General features: G+C 42.1%; 1 protein-coding gene across 4 annotated transcripts in view; it reads right to left on the bottom strand.

Annotated features, from left to right (window-relative positions):
* The window catches only part of AEBP1 (AE binding protein 1), an 85,127-nt gene that overhangs the window by 4,315 nt on the left and 62,921 nt on the right, over nucleotides 1-17,891 (bottom strand). For all 4 annotated transcript variants that reach the window (XM_056571212.1, XM_056571211.1, XM_056571213.1 and 1 more), the window contains 8 exons: nucleotides 14,762-14,846; nucleotides 10,658-10,802; nucleotides 7,245-7,333; nucleotides 4,610-4,733; nucleotides 4,177-4,373; nucleotides 2,245-2,424; nucleotides 1,765-2,155; nucleotides 1,438-1,577 (listed from right to left, as the gene is read on the bottom strand). In XM_056571212.1, the coding sequence (XP_056427187.1) occupies nucleotides 1,438-1,577; nucleotides 1,765-2,155; nucleotides 2,245-2,424; nucleotides 4,177-4,373; nucleotides 4,610-4,733; nucleotides 7,245-7,333; nucleotides 10,658-10,802; nucleotides 14,762-14,846 (1,351 nt within the window). The remainder of the gene's footprint in view (nucleotides 1-1,437; nucleotides 1,578-1,764; nucleotides 2,156-2,244; nucleotides 2,425-4,176; nucleotides 4,374-4,609; nucleotides 4,734-7,244; nucleotides 7,334-10,657; nucleotides 10,803-14,761; nucleotides 14,847-17,891) is intronic.

Below are 17,891 nucleotides of genomic sequence, written 5' to 3'. Positions count from 1 at the left end.
TTTGGCTTACTTTGCAAAATGTAGTCTTGCTTTTTTTTGTTATGTCTCTGTCAGCAGTGGGGTCCTCCTGGGTCTCCTGCCATAGCGTTTCATTTCATTTAAATGTTGACGGATAGTTTGCGCTGACCCTGATGCCCCCTGAGCCTACAGGACAGCTTGAATATCTTTGGAACTTGTTTGGGGCTGCTTATCCACCATCCGGACTATCCTGCGTTGACACCTTTCATCAATTTTTCTCTTCCATCCGTGCCCAGGGAGATTAGCTACAGGGCCATGGGTTGCAAACTTCTTGATAATGTTGCTCACTATGGACAAAGGCAAATCTAGATCTCTGGAGATGGACTTGTAACCTTGAGATTGTTGATATTGTTCCACAATTTTGGTTCTCAAGTCCTCAGACAGCTCTCTTCTCCTCTTTCTGTTGTCCATGCTTAGTGTGGCACACAATGCAAAGACTAAGGGAACTTCTCTCCTTTTTATCTGCTTTCTGGTGTGATTTTTATATTGCCCACACCTGTTACTTGCCCCAGTTTAAAGGAGCATCAAATGCTTGAAACAATCTTATTTATCCACAATTTTGAAAGGGTGCCAATAATTTTGTAAAAGCCCATTTTTGGAGTTTAGTGTGACATTATGTCCAATTTTCTTTTTTCCCTCCCTTTTTTTGGTTTAGTTTTAACACAGACAAAGGGAATAAACATGTGTATAGCAAAACGTGTTACTGCAATCCTTTTCTGTGAGAAATACTTCATTTACTAGAAAAATTTCAGGGGTGCCAACATTTACGGCCATGATTGTATTAAAAGTTTCGTTTGGTGACAGGTACTCTTTAAAGACTACTTGGGCACACTTATATCTTATACGGCTTGCAAAAGGGGACACTTTAAAGGAACTGGTTTATGGTTCAGCCAACTAGACTTCATCTCCTTTCTTCCTCCAACCCATCAATATGGACCTTAGGAAAGCCACCAGGCAACCAGTCCTCAATACATGTGAACTTCTCTCATGAAAACATATAATGCATTTGCAGATAGGAACCATTTGGTCCATCTATACCCCCAGACTATGTTCTGTCCATAATACATCCAAAAGCTCCCATACTATACAGTTTCTCTTAGACTCACAAACATTCTTGCTTCCCATCATGCAGTCTCTAAGGCCTCACTGTGTTCTCTCCTATTCTCCTATTCTAGATTTGACTTTCTTAAAGGTGTACTCCACCCCTAGACATATTATCCCCTATCCAAAGCGGTCACGCTCCCCTCCCATAGACTTGTATTGAGGGGGCATCACGAGTGGTGGCGCGGCCATGATGTCATGAGCCAACGGCGCTGCACTCAAAGCTCTAAACGAACGCCGGGTGCACTGGGGGATCGTGGAGAACCCCCCCCTGATCAGACATCTGTCAGTCTAAAAATGGGGGCAATGTTCACTTACCTGCTCCATAAAGGTAAGTAGAGAGTCTTTGTTATTCTCCCATTCCTCAGCCAATTCACTTTCATGTGGGAACTTGTCACAGCCCAGGTATATGGAGAGCTCCATACAGTTATTGTGTAGGTAGCTGAAGTCATTCATACCTGGTTGGATGAAGAGTAAGCCACATTATTCCATAACTTATATATAGATCTACAGTATTTTGGAGAATTAGCTGTCACCTACCCTGAATTGCTTTAACAAAGAGTTATTAGTGTTTGAGTGTCCCTAAACATTAGGTTCCAGATGCCCTTTTCCTTGCACAGAAAATGTATTAAAGGAATTACTTACTGCCAGAGACAGGCCTCCATTTGGCTCCATTGGCAATGCCCATACCCCTGGTGAAGTCATCGGCATGGCAGCTACCACGAATGGTCTCTCCCATAGTTAGATGGGCTGAAGCATAGGCGATGGCAAGCCACCGGAAAATGGCATGGTCAGGTGTCCTGGCCACTCCTTCATCATCCTCTCCTGGGGCTTCAGCAACAGACTCCTCCTCTTCTTCTTCCTCTTCTTGGAGGAACTGATGACGATACCGGGGCGGTGTTTCCTCTTCATCCTTCACTGCTCTTGCCATGTCATATGGATAAGAGACCAGCTTTTCTCCACCTTGTAGATTAGCTCCCAGAACAAAAGGAATTTTATCCATCCAAGCAACAATAGCTTTGGTCTCCACTGCCACCTAGGCAAGAAAGATTTGAAGGTTTTTATCCCACCATTTACCTAATTCTATCTTTTATCTGTTATTGTACTGCCATATAAAAGACTTACTGTGGCATCTTCTGCCCAAAAGCTTTCTGGAATAGGGAGGTTATTGTTGGGAAACCGGTAAGGGACCATCTTCCTTTCTTCTGCTGCCCACAGCGCTGAGTTAAGGTCTGGAAAGTTGGTGAAAATATCATAGCCTTCTTCTGTCCAGTGGCCCAAGGCCCAATTCCCAAGTTCTGACCCCTGTGGTAGAGAGAGAGAAGGTAAACACTTGTGGTAATGGTTTTTGATGTTATTTTTTCCCCCCAGAAACAGCACCTCTCTTGCCAATAGGCAGTGGCTGGCGTTGCAAACCCTGTTCACGTATGGTTTTAGCTGTAATGCCCATGGATAGGAATGAAGGAAAAGCAAACTCAAAGGGGGGGAAAAAGCCTTAATAATTTAGAAGTAAATATTGCAGACTTCCAGGTAATTCCAAAGCTTCGCTTATTTTACCTTGCAAGTGTATGTGTACAATGTGACCAACATGTTGGTCTCCTTGGTTCCTTTAAAGGGATATTCTGGAGGGAAAAAAATCGAATCAGCTGGTGCCAGAAAGTTATACAGATTTGTAAATGACTTCTATTTAAAAAATCTTAATCCTTCCAGTACTTATCAGCTGCTGTATGCTCCAGAGGAAGTTGTGTAGTTCTTTCCAGTCTGACAATTCTCTCTGCTGCCACCTCTGCAAGGAACTGGCCAGAGTATAAGCAAATCTCCAAACTTCTGCTCTGGACAGTTCCTGGTACAGGCAGAGGTGGCAGCAGAGAGCATTGTGGTTAGACTGGAAAGAACTACACAACTTCCTCTGTAGTATGCAGCAGATGATAAGTACTGGAAGGATTAAGATTTTTAAATAGAAGTAATTTACAAATCTGTATAACTTTCTGGCACCAGTTGATTTCATTTTTTCTTTTGGATTACCCCTTTTAAACCTTTAGAGGAACCAAGGAGACCAACATGTTGGTCACATTGTACACTTGCAAGGTAAAATAAGTGAACCTTTGGAATTACCTGGAAGTCTGCAATAATTACTAATAAAATATGGCCTGGTTGTGAACTAAGTCACAAATAGACAAACACAATCTAACTAAATTATTAAGGCACAATCGGTACTGTTCATGTCTTTTATTGTGCACATTAAAGGGGTATTCTAACTTAAAAAAATTCCTATATTACTGGGGTTGGAGAAGGATAAGCTATTCTTCCCCATCACCCACAGGTGCCCCTGCAGCTCCCGTTTCATCTACGTAAGGTCCTCCACTGCACCTATCTTCAGCCTGCATCCAGAAGAACCTGCTGGCCCAGCCAATCACAGGCCAAGACAGGACATAGCTGTTGGCAGTGATTGGTTGAGCTGGCAGGTCCTGCTCTGAGCACTCATCTCTAAAGCATGGAGTAGACAGGAGCAATGAAGGACTAAAAGCAGATGAAATGGTAGCTGCAAGGGGACCAGGCGTAGGTAAGTATAGTTTGTTTTTTCCTACTGCCCCAGCAATATAGGAATTGTTTAAAAGCCAGAATACCTCTAAGTAAACACCAACAGTTCAGGGAGAAAAAGCTAAATCTTAAATTTGGTAACCAATAGTAATCATCCTCCACCAAATTTTTCCAGATACCTCTTTCTGTATCTGCAAATAGCATTTGCACAGTGTTGAGGAGGAATTATTCGTAGTCTATGCAGAAATCTAAGAAATTTAAAGGATTTACTTATTTTCTTGCAACTGTGTATGCTTAGCTAATGTTTTAAAATGAGAGTAAAATTGGACCATCATGCCTTGACAGCAGTGTTTTCCAAACAGTGTGCCTCCAGCTGTTGCAAAACTACCACTCTCAGCATGCCTGGACAGCCTTTGGCTGTCCAGGCATGCTGGGAGTGGTGGTTTTGCAACAGCTGGAGGCACACTGTTTGGAAAGCACTGCTTTATAGAGTGGCTTCTACAAACATGTACTTACCATTGGACTTGCAATCTCATACCCATCAGGGTTTAGTGAGGGCACAAGGTGAATCCTGGTTTCGTGTACTAGAGTTGTGATGCGTGGGTTGCCATCTCGATATTCCTTGCACATAAACTGCATGAGAAGAAGAAGCAACTCCCGGCCAAGAACTTCGTTGCCATGAAGTCCAGCTGTATACCGAAATTCTGGTTCCCCTGTTGAGTCATATGCAGTTGTATTTAGGATTGTAATCAAATAACACAATTGTTAACCCCTCCAACTCTAAGGCTATAATCACATGTTGTAGCTTATTAGCATTATCACAACTAATTACCGTGTACATTTTATTGCGATTTCCGACATTTGTGGGAAAGATGCAGTAATTGGTTGCAGTACCGCTAATTAGCCACAAGGTTTGATCAGTTTATTATTTATTTGTTGACTCTCTTACCTACTTCATGTTCCCCTGGATTGTCTGAAAATTCCATCGCGTAAATTTTAAGCCCTTTAGCTGATTTACCAATGTTATATATTCGAGTGATGGTCGGGCATTCGTCATTTACAACTTTCATGAGCTGGATGAGGAAGATTGATGGGGAAAAATGATGAGGAAGAAATTATAAATGGGGATCAGGAAAAAGCAAATATATTAAACAAATTCTTCTCTATTGTATTCACCGAGGAAAATGAAATGCCAGGTGAAATACAGCAAGATAAGGTAAACTCCCCAGTACAGGTCACCTGTCTAACCCAGGAAGAAGTACAGTGCCGCATACAAAAAATCAAAATGGACAAATCGCCAGGTCCAGATGGTATTCACCCCTGTGTTCTAAAGGAACTAAGTAATGTAATAGATAGACCCCTATTTTTAATATTTAAGGACTCTATAGTAACAGGAACTGTTCTCCAGGACTGGCGCATGGAAAATGTGGTGCCAATATTTAAAAAGGGGTCAAAAGGTGACCCGGGGAATTATAGACCTGTTAGTTTAACCTCTGTTGTATGTAAATTGTTTGAGGGTTTTCTACGGGATGCTATTTTGGAATATCTTGATAAAAATAAATGTATGACTCCATATCGGCATGGGTTTATGAGGGATCGGTCCTGTCAAAGTAACCTGATCAGCTTTTATGAGGAGGTGAGCTCCAGACTGGACCAGGGGGAATCGCTGAATGTTGTATATCTGGATTTTTCCAAAGCATTTGATACTGTGCCAAATAAAAAGTTGGTGCATAAAATGAGAAGGATTGGGCTGGGGGAGAATGTGTGTAAATGGGTAAGTAACTGGCTCAGTGATAGGAAACAGAGGGTGGTTATTGATGGTACTTATTCTGATTGGGTGACTGTTACTAGTGGGGTACCACAGGGGTCAGTCTTGGGTCCTGTCCTATTTAATATATTCATTAATGACCTTGTAGAGTGGTTGAATAGTAAAGTAGAAATCTTTACAGATGATACTAAACTGTAAAGCGGTAGACACAATAGAGGACAGAGCACTGTTACAAATGGATCTGGATAGGTTGAAGGGTTGGGCTGGGAAGTGGCAGAAGAGGTTCAACACTGATAAATGTAAGGTAATGCACATGGGGAGGAAAAATCTGGGCTGGGATTATGTATTAAATGGGAGAACACATGGGACAACTGACATGGAAAAGGACTTAGGAGTCTTAGTTAACAGTACATTTAGCTGTAGTGACCAGTGTCGGGCAGCTGCTGCCAAGGCAAATAAAATCATGGGGTGCATCAATAGGGGCATAGATGCCCACGACAAGGAAATAATTCTACCGCTGTACAAATCACTAGTCAGACCACACATAGAATACTGTGTACAGTACTGGGCACCAGTGTACAAGAAAGATATACAGTGGTCCCTCAACATACGATGGTAATTCGTTCCAAATGACCCATCGTTTGTTGAATCCGTGCAATGTAAAGCATAGGCATCTGTACTCACCTGTCGCTGTCGTTCGGGACCAGGTCCTCACTGCTCCCGCTGCTGTTCCAGGGGCTCCCGATGCTGTCCCGCTGATCCGGTGTCTTCTTTGCGATCCTCCGGCTTCTTCCGCATCTTCCGCAGGGTCCGGGCCTCGCTTTCCGGTGACGTTATTACGCTGCTGCGCCGGCGCGGCGTGCATAGTGACGTAATAACGACGCCGGAAAGCAAGGCCCGGACCCTGGAGAAGATGCGCAAGACGCCGGAGGATCGCGAAGTGGACCCGGAGCAGCGGGGATAGGTAAGTGAACCTGCTGGGGCACATTACACTGCTATCCGACAGCAGCTTAAGCATTTTGCGCTGTCGGATAGCAGTTAATGCGATGGCCCCGACATATAAAAGCATCGTATGTCTGAGAGGCCATCGTATGTCGATTTTATCATATGTCGGGGCCATCGTAGGTCGGGGGATTACTGTTGTGGAGCTGGAGAGGGTTCAAAGACCAGGGTAATGGGAGGACTACAGTACCCAGAAAGATTATCAGAATTAGGATTATTTAGTTTAAAAAAAAGAAGGCTTAGGGGCGATCTAATAACTATGTATAAATATATCAGGGGACAGTACAGAGATCTCTCCCATGATCTATTTATACCCAGGACTGTATCTATAACAAGGGGGCATCCTCTACGTCTAGAGGAAAGAAGGTTTCTACACCAGCACAGACGGGGGTTCTTTACTGTAAGAGCAGTGAGACTGTGGAATTCTCTCCCGGAGGAGGTGGTCATGGTGAACTCTGTAAAAGAATTTTAGAAGGGGTCTGGATGCATTTTTGGAGAATAATAACATTACTGGTTATGGATTCTAGATTTATAGGGACATAACATTGATCCAGGGATTTATTCTGATGTTATATTGGAGTCGGGAAGGAATTTTTACCTCTAGTATGAGTTTTTTTTTGCCTTCCTCTGGATCAACTCAGTAGGGTTATAGGGTTATAGGTTATAGGTTGAACTTGATGGACTCTGGTCTTTTTTCAACCTTATGACCTATGTTACAATGATGCAGAATTATATATTGGGAAAAAAGAGAGATGTTAGGAAGTTAAAAGCAGGGCGGTGGTGGTGCAGGTGACAATGGTGAAGAAATACTCACCTGCCTCATATCTTTGTAATTGTGATGCTTGAAATCCAAGTTATCGGCTGATGTGATCACTTCATTCTGGCTGTAATAACTGACCACATCTAGAAGGAAAATGAACCCAACGTTATAAAGGGGAACAGTGTATTAAAGGGGTACTCCGGTGGAAAACAAATGTTTTCAAATCAACTGGTGCCAGAAAGTTATACAAATTAGTAAATTACTTCTATTTAGAAATCTTAATCCTTCCAGTACTTATCAGCTGGTGTATGCTCCAGAGGAAATTGTGTAGTTCTTTCCAGTCTGACACAGTTCTCTCTGCTGCCACCTATGTCCGTGTCAGGAACTGCCCAGAGTAGAAAAAAATCCCCACAGCAAACCTATCCAGCTCTGGACAGTTCCTGACATGGACAGAGGTGTCAGCACTGTGTTCAGACTGGAAAGAACTATACAACTTCCTCTGGAGCCGTACAGCAGCTAATAAGTACTGGAAGGATTAAGGTTTTTAAATAGACGTAATTTACAAAGTGATAGGGAATTCAATGGATTCCGTCAATATGTTGTATAATTTCGAATCAATACTTATAATTGACCAGGTCTAGGAGAAGAAAGACACAGACTCCAAAGCTGTATACAGACTCTTCTGACGTTTACTTACAGAGACCAAGATTCTTATAGCACACGAGAGAGAGCGAGAGAATGGCAGACTGCCCGATTATACGCAGTTACAAACATGTCTCATCTCATAAGCAGGAAACAAGGCTTCAAACCAAATGGCCTTGAAGCTTTCTTGTGAGATCAGTAACCTTGAATATAACTTTCCTGGCTATAATTACTAATGAATTTCATAATGAAAGAGATACAGACAAGATGGCGGCTTATAGACAACATGGCTGATGATATGCAAGATGGAGTATAAAATATAAAAGGAGTATATGAAAACGTATATAAACGTATAACAAGTTGACTTCCTTTACAAAAGCTGTATAACTTTCTGGCACCAGTTAATTTGAAAACATTTGTTTTCCACCAGAGTACCCCTTTAAGAAAAAATATAATAATACCCCCTAATATAGCAGGTAAAGGTGTTTGAATGAAGGAACTTTATTTTACATACAATTCTGGTGGACACAGAATATGTTCTATAAATATCCTGTATGTGATCTGTTTTGGAGCATAACAGTCTCAGGCGGCCCCATAATTTATATCCAGTCACAGCAGCCAGAGGTTTCACTCAATAAGCTGTGATTACTTAAAGGGGTACGCGGCAGCTCAGAGTATGGAACAAACAGTTCTGAACACTGGTGCCTGGAGCTTGTGACGTCTACCCCGCCCCCTCATTGCAAGTCTATGGGAGGGGGCGTGACAGCCGTCACGCCCCCTCCCATAGACTTGCATTGAGGGGGCGTGGCTATTATGTCACTTGCTCCCGGCTCCAGCGTTCGGAACAGTTTGTACTCTGGTACTCTGCCCCTTGACACCGTGATCTCCATGCAGCACTTGGCATTCTAAACAGTATGTATAGAACAGTGGATTTCCATGGCGGGAGACGTGATGTGATGCCACGCCCCCTCTATTCATGTCACGTCTCCCGCTGCAGAAACCCAGTGTTCTATACATACTGTTTAGAATGCCGGTTGCTGCACGGAGATCGCGGGAGGCAAGACATCTTATCCCCTATCCTTTTGGATAGGGGATAAGATATCTAGGGGTGGAGTACCTCTTTAAAGGGGTTGTGCGCTGCCCTGACTTTCGGAGCTCCGCTCACAGCGTCCGGAAGTTCATTACTCCGAACACTGTGTGCGGGCTTCCGTGTTCGCAGCCGCCGGGCACGACATCACACCCGGCCCCTCGTGTCGTCACGCCCGCCCCCTCAACGAAAGTCTATGGAAAGAGGGCGCGACCGCTGTCACGCCCCCTTCCCATAGACTTTGGTAGAGGGGCTGGCGTGACGTCGCGACCGCGAAACACGGAAGCCCGCACACAGTTTTTCGGAGTAATGAACTTCCGGACGCTGTGAGTGGAGCTCCGAAAATTAGGGCAGCGCACGACCCCTTTAATATGAATGTAAGGGCTCATATACCATACATGGTTATATTCATATTCTTGATGTGTGTCAGCCATAGAAGTCACTGGGCCCATAATATACATCAGTGTGCTTCACATTCTATACAGAGGCACACAAAGATTTTTATGGAATCCCTAGATGCATAGTGAGAATAAAATGCTGCATGGCGACATAATATGTGGTATACATTGTACCTACAGGTCTGTAAAATAACCCAATAGTATGCTGCCTCATAGGGGATGAAGACTAATAATTCTGTTCTTCCATTACTTCTACTTGTCCCTTGTATCCTTCTCTGCGCAGTCTCTTACAGATCTTAACATATCTATATCTTAAAGGGGCCTCTCATCACTTTCATGCTGCAGAACCACAAGTCATCAGGTCCCCAGCGGCTTCTACCCACAACCACCCACCATGACAGACAGATCTCTACCAGTCTTGGTATAGGGAGATATCTATCAATCAAAGCTGGTGGGGCAGGCAGAGGCTAAAGGGGACTGCACCAATGACTAGTCGTTCAGGCAGCATGGAAGACAGCTTCCCATGAATTTTCTTACGATTTTTTACAAGTGAGGTGGATTTGCTGCTTACTTTATAAGTGGAATCCACTCTGTAACTAAAGTGCTCCTTCATATACACACATGTTATTCAACATTTCAATATTCAACATTTTTGGAAAAAAACACCTGTCATTCTAAGTGGCATTTTTACAAGCATTTTTGGTAATGTTTTCATTTTATTTTTACACCTACAACATGCTGCATTTGGGGGAGGGCACTTATTATCCCAAAAATATGATTTTATTGTACTCACGGTAAAATCTCTTTCTCGTAGCCTTCATTGTGGGACACAGAAACCATTTCTTAGCTGTATCCTCCAATGAAGGCTACAAGAAAGACATTTTACGGTGAGTCCAAAAATCCTATTTTCTCAATAAAGCGTCCGAGAAACGCTGTATTTAAATGACTTAATATTTTGCTAAATTTGCTGTAGACTTTAAAGTGTTCTTAACTCCCCCAAATAAAAAAAAACAACAACACAGTAAATAACGTTATTAAAAATGACACAAAAATATGAATCTAACTAAATGCAATGTGAGTAGAGTCTAACAAATCCCATCACACAGCCTTACTATTACTATTCACATGACCGTACTCTCCTGCAGACTTGTTGCGGAGCCCTGACATGTCACTTAGTTCACCTTTCTCATTGCTTTTGCTTTTTTTTGAAAAATATGTCTGCAACCCGTAAATACAACTATATATACCCTATCCATATCTACCCTATATACCCACTATCCTGATGGTTCACCCTGTTCTGTTTACCCAAACAGCATGTAGTTCTTATTGAACTTTCTTACTGGAAATTGGACATCCTAAGACCTCCATACGCATGCACAGGCTGCCATTCCAGGTCTGTGGGTATATACGGAGAAATCTTGCTACCACAGGTTCTGGGAAATCTGTCTGTACCGGTGTGTCCTTGTCCACGTTACCATAGAACATCTATAAAGAAGAAGATATTTATAGCTATAGATACACTGTATAACACTTAATTAGGTAAATATTCATTATAAAAGGGGACATCTGTAAATGGACTTATTAAAGGAGTAGTCCGGTGCACACTTTTTTCATGTTATCCCGTCCGGGCTGCAAAATAAAAGAAAACGCACTTTATCTTACCTGCCAACGAACCCCCGGAGCTCCGGTACACTCCGGTACAGGCATTCGGTCCCCGGGCTGTATTCTTCTTACTTCCTGTTAGCCCGGCACGTCACACGGAGCTTCAGCCTATCACCAGCGGAGGCGGGACATCGCTGCGGTCGGTGATAGGCTGAAGCTCAGTGTGACGTGCCGGACTAACAGGAAGTAAGAAGAATACAGCCCGGGGACCGAGCACCTGTACCGGAGTGTACCGGAGCTCCGGGGGCTCGTTGGCAGGTAAGATAAAGTGCGTTTTCTTTTATTTTGCAGCCCGGACGGGATAACATGAAAAAAGTGTGCACCGGAGTACTCCTTTAAGTTAAGGCAGTGTTTCCCAACCAGGGTGCCTCCAGCTGTGGTCAAAATAAAACTCCCAGCATGCCCGGACAACCTTTGACTGTCCACTCATGCTGGGAGTTGAAGTTTGGCTACAGCTGGAGCCACCCTGGTTGGGAAACACTGAGTTAAAGGGGTATTCCAGGCAAAAACTTTTTTATATATATCAACTGGCTCCAGAAAGTTAAACAGATTTGTAAATTACTTCTATTAAAAATCTTAATCCTTTCAGTACTTATGAGCTTCTGAAGTTAAGGTTGTTCTTTTCTGTCTAAGTCCTCTCTGATGACACGTGTCTCGGGAAACGCCCAGTTTAGAAGCAAATCCCCATAGCAAACCTCTTCTAAACTTGCCGTTTCCCGAGACCGGTGTCATCGGAGAGCACTTAGACAAAAAAGAACAACCTTAACTTTAGAAGCTCATAAGTACTGAAAGGATTAAGATTTTTAATAGAAGTAATTTACAAATCTGTTTAACTTTCTGGAGCCAGTTGATTGATCCAGTTTCGCCCATGACCTAAAGTGTTGAGTGTCAAAGGAAGTAAAAAAAAAAAAAAAAAAACACGAGGTAAAACAATTCCTTCCCGACTCCAAATATGGAATCGGAATAAATCTCTGAATCAAGTTTTGTCTCTATAAATCTAATATCCATTACCTAGAATGTTATTACTTTCCAGAAATATATCCAGGCCCCTCTTGATCCCTTTTTACTGAGTTCCCCATGACCACTTCCTCAGGCAGAGAATTCCACAGTCTCACTGCTCTTACAGTAAAGAACCCCCATCTGTGCTGGTGTAGAAACCTAGACGTAGAGGATGCCCCCTTGTTATAGATACAGTCCTGGGTCATGGGATATAGATCGTGGAAGAGATCTCTGTACGGTCCCCTGATATATTAATACATAGTTACAGTAGGGCAAAAAGTATTTAGTCAGCCACCAATTGTACAAGTTCTCCCACTTAAAAAGATGAGAGAGGCCGGTAATTTTCATCATCGGTATACCTCAACTATGAGAGACAGAATGAGAAAAAAAATCCATTAAGTTACATTGTCTGATTTTTAAGGAATTTATTTGCAAATTATGGTGGAAAATAAGTATTTGGTCAATAACAAAAGTTAATCTCAATACTTTGTTATATCCCCTTTGTTGGCAATGACAGAGGTCAAACGTTTTCTATAAGTCTTCACAAGGTTTTCACACACTGTTGCTGGTAATTTGGCCCATTCCTCCATGCAGATCTCCTCTAGAGCAGTGATGTTTTGGGACTGTCGCTGGGCAACACAGACTTTCAACTCCCTCCAAAGGTTTTCTGTGGGGTTGAGATCTGGAGACTGGCTAGGCCACTCCAGGACCTTGAAATGCTTCTTACGAAGCCACTCCTTCATTGCCTGGGCGGTGTGTTTGGGGTCATTGTTATGCTGAAATACCCAGCCACGTTTCATCTTCAATGCACTTGCTGATTGAGGAGGTTTTCACTCAAAATCTCATGATACATGGCCCCATTCATTCTTTCCTTTACATGGATCAGTCGTCCTGGCCCCAAAGCATGATGTTTCCACCCCCATGCTTCACAGTAGGTATGGTGTTCTTTGGGTGCAACTCAGTATTCTTTCTCCTCCAAACATGACGAGTTGAGTTTTTACCTAAAAGTTCTACTTTGGTTTCATCTGACCATATGACATTCTCCCAATACTCTTCTGGATTATCCAGAAGACGGGCCCAGACATGTACTGGCTTCAGCAGGGGACATGTGTGGCACTGCATCATTTGAGTCCCTGGCGCCGTAGTGTATTACTGATGGTAGCCTTTGTTACTTTGGTCCCAGCTCTCTGCAGGTCATTCACTAGGTCCCCCCCATGGGGTTCTGGGATTTTTGCTCTCTGTTCTTGTGATAATTTTGACACCACTGGGTCAGATCTTGCGTGGAGCCCCAGATCGAGAGAGATTATCAGTGGTCTTGTATGTCTCCAATTTTCTAATAATTGCTCCCACAGTTGATTTCTTCACACCAAGCTGCTTGCCTATTGCATATTTAGTCTTCCCAGCCTGGTGCAGGTCTGCAATTTTGTTTCTGGTGTCCCTTGACAGCTCTTGGGTCTTGGCCATAATGGAGTTTGCAGTGTGACTGAGGTTGTGGACAGGTGTCTTTTATACTGATAACAAGTTCAAACAGGAGCTATTAATACAGGTAATGAGTGGAGGACAGAGGAGACTCTTAAAGGGGTACTCTGCCCCTGGCACCTTTGGATAGGGGATAAGATGTTAGATCGCCGCGGTCCTGCTGCTGGGGACCCCGCCATCATTACTGCACAGAGCGAGTTCGCTCTGTGTGTAATGACGGGTGATACAGGAGCCGGAGCAGCGGGACGTCATGGCTCCGCCCCTCATGACATCACAGCCCATCCCCTTAATGCAAGTCTATGGCAGGGGGCATGACGACCGCCACGCCCCCTTCCCATAGACTTGTATTGACGGGGCGGACCGTGATGTCACGAGGGGCGGAGCCGTGACATAACTATGCTCCGGCCCCTGTATTGCCCGTCATTACGTGCAGAGCGATCTCGCTCTGCGCAGTAATGATAGCGGGGTGCTGCAGCAGCGATCCCCGGGGTCCCCAGCAGCGGGACCCCGGCGATCTGACATCTTATCCCCTATCCTTTGGATAGGGGATAAGATGTCTAGGGGCGGAGTACCCCTTTAAAGAAGAAGTTACAGGTCTGTGAGAGCCAATAATCTTGCTTGTTTGTAGGTGACCAAATACTTATATTCCACCATAATTAGCAAATAAAGTCTTTAAAAATCAGACTGTGATTTTTATTAAAAAAAAAAATTCTCATGTCTCTCATAGTTGAGGTATACCTATGATGAATATTACAGGCCTCTCTCATCTTTTTAAATGGGAGAACTTGCACAATTGGTGGCTGACTAAATACTTTTTTGCCCCACTGTATTAGGTCGCCCCTTAACTGTCTTTTTTCTAAACTAGATAACCCTAATAATCTTTCTGGGTACTGTAGTCCTCCCATTTGGTTGCCCGTCTTTGAACCCTCTCCAGCTCCACTATATCTTGTACACTGGTTCCCAGTACTGTACACAGTATTCTATGTGTGGTCTGACTAGTAATTCGTACAGTGGTAAAATGATTTCCTTGTCGTGGGCATCTATGCCCCTTTTGATGTCCCCCATGATTTTATTTGCCTTGGCAGCAGCTGTCTGACATTGGTCGCCACAAGTAAATATACTGTCAACTAAAATCCCCAATTATTAGAGTAATTGGTAACACCTCAGTTAGCATTTTATTAATACATTTCCAGGAGGAATAACAGAGGAATGGTGCAAAGCATAATTCCCCACAATTGTTAAGATCCCCTAAATGTTCACGTTCCATAATACAGTTTTAAATACAAAGATAGCTATGTACTCACCATCTCCTCGTACCCATTAGTGTACATGGTCCATTTCTGACTGTCGTTACTGAAGCCCACATAGAACGTGGTGACAAAATCCTCACTATAAGGGAAAAAATATGGATTAAGATGTCTGTAGGGATAAAAGTGTAATGTTAAGTAAACATATGTCATCTGGGCTAACACATCCTTCCAGGAATCTTCCTCTGTCCCTCATCGTTGGTCTTCATCATTCCTCCATCAGCCTTCATGTGGTGTCACATTATGCCGCCTTGCATTATCTATTGTTTAAAATTACTGATTATAAATCTTTATTGGAAAAAATCATGAAGCACTGTGTCTATAGTATGTGAATTCTATCACACTATTAAAGGGGTATTCCAGGCAAAAACTTTTTTTTATACATCAACTGGCTCCGGAAAGTTAAACAGATTTGTAAATTACTTCTATTAAAAAATCTTAATCCTTCCAATAGTTATTAGCTTCTGAAGTTGAGTTGTTGTTTTCTGTCTAACTGCTTTCTGAAGACTCACGTCCCGGGAGCTGTCCAGCTCCTATGGGGATATTCTCCCATCATGCAAGGGATATTCTCCCATCATGCACAGCTCCCGTGACGTGACATCATCATTGAGCAGATAGACAGAAAACTTCAGAAGCTAATAACTATTGGAAGGATTAAGATTTTTTAATAGAAGTCATTTACAAATCTGTTTAACTTTCCGGAGCCAGTTGATATATAAAAAAAAAGTTTTTGCCTGGAATACCGCTTTAATACTCACTCCTAGATGAAGCTTTTTTTTTTTTAGCGAAACGCGTTGGAGTGCTGGGGAGCCCTGTTTTGTATGTGTCTGCTGATTGTATGTATGTATGTATGTATCTGATTTTTTGCACTAGATTTTGCACTGTCACTTTTTTTTTACCTGTTTAAGGGTGGGTTCAAACCACGATTTTGCTATACGGTTTCGGCATACAGTTTCATAAAAAAACCGTATGCAACCGTACAGAAAACCGTTCCCATAGACTTCCCATTCAAAACTGTATGCACCATAATGTATACGGTTGTCTCCGTTTTTGAAGCCATATGGTTTTTTACTTTTTTTTTTCCGGACAGAAAACTGTGGCCTACCATGGTTTTTGGTCCGGGTGAAAAACCGTATTAAACCATATACGTTTTTTTTTTTTTTTTTAACATGGGAGTCAATATGAACTGTACAGAACTGTATGTGCATACAGTTCCATCCAGTTTTCACCATACGGTTTTTGACTTTGCACAGTTTTTTTTCTTGGAATTTAAATCAAACAAGTGAAACTTTATTCATAATGAAGTGAAAAGTTAAAAACGTATACGTTTTTTTCTTAAAAAACTGATGCAACCAGACATTATTTTTCAAACCGTATACAGCTTTTAACCGTATACAGATAAAAATTTGTACACACGTTTTGATACAGTTTAGTCAGGTTTTGAGGAATCAGTTTTTTAATCAAAAACCTGATACCGGAACTGTATTGCAAAAACGTGGTGTGAACCCAGCCTTATATAGGTTTTTGGCACTTGTGCACTTTATATTTTTATGACCAGTCAGCGCACTGTTGCATTTCCCACTAATCATTGTTGTGTTTATGAAGGCTCATATTTATTTCTGCGGCTCTTTTTAGCATGCGGCAGCCTGTGTATACACAGACTGACATACTAATACATACTTTTGTCATATCCGAGATCATTATCTACTTTGGACTCCTCCGCAGCCTCCATCTACTTTTTTAATATAAACCATATATATATAATATACTTTTAGACATATTTTGTTTATATATTTCTATTACGTTTGTAATTTTTACATACTACATACAGTATATATACATACCTTTTAATTAAGCTGATTAATTCCATTCTGTCCTTGTGTGTATTGTATTTTTTTCTTATAATATTACTGAAATAAAATATTTTTATACTATCTATGTATTTATTTATTCTTTACCTCTAATTTGGGGTTAATGTGTGTGCGCCTAGTGCGCTTATAGGTGGACACACTATTAATAGTGACTGGCTGCGGCCACTAGCCAAACAATAGCGTATTTCTCAGGACATCACTGCAGATTCAGTCCATGGAGATAGAAGAATAGACACAACTGCTTATTTATTAACACTCTACACAGCCTCCCTCAACATGTTTCACCACAGCCATGGCAGGGCTATAGCCACGGCCAGTTACTATTAATAGTGTAATAGAATTCACAGCGCTTCATTTTTAAAAGTGTGATTTTTTTTCCAATAAAGATATATAATCTGTAATAAAAAAAAAAATTGATAGTGTTTGGTAAAATAGGGTAATTCGTGACTATGCTTGATGGTTTAATGTAAATAATCAAAGTGAACCTCCATATATATGTCTCATTGGTGGCAATTATGCAGCCTTGTTCTCCAATAGCAGCCACTGACGTCATGTCCGTATGGGCAAAACATCACCATGGACTAGTGCTACTGGAGAATCTGGCTGTGTGGTGGCCCATGGTGAAGCATCATAGGAGATTTATCAAAACCTGTCGAGAGGAAAAGTTGCTGAGTTGCCAATAGCAACCAATCAGATCGCTTCTTTCATTTTTGAAAGGCCTCTACAAAATGAAAGATGCAATCTGATTGGTTGCTATGGGCAACTCAGCAACTTTTCCTCCCAACAGGTTGTGATAGATCTCCCCCATAGAAACCACAGGTACCCTTGGGAGTGACAAAGACAGTGGTGGGGACTCATGATTTCTCCCAATCCCATTTAAACTCTTTGAAGTTAGACTCTTGTTGCTATAGTAAACATTAGACCATATTCACATGTGCAAAAAGGTCCATCAAGTCAAACCTACAATCCTACAATTGACACTGTTTTTATTTTCCAGAATATCCCATTCACATGCCTTGATGGTGAAATTGTGTCAACATGGGCATGGAGTTTTCATGATTTAAATCTTTGAGTTTTCTTGTTATATTGGGTTGTGAGTGATATCTTAGTTACAGCTACTTCAGAAAATCTAAATGATAACCAATATGATCCCCAATATAGGTCCTTTAGGACTAGTTGCCTAACTTTCTCAGACAACGGCTTTATACTTGTCTTCATCACTCTGTTAGGATTCTGTCGTTTGCTCTTTAAAACAA

This window comes from Hyla sarda, chromosome 4 (assembly GCF_029499605.1).
Source record: "Hyla sarda isolate aHylSar1 chromosome 4, aHylSar1.hap1, whole genome shotgun sequence".
In the NCBI taxonomy this organism is placed as follows: Eukaryota; Metazoa; Chordata; class Amphibia; order Anura; family Hylidae; genus Hyla; species Hyla sarda.
This window is presented reverse-complemented; position numbering and strand designations above follow the sequence as displayed.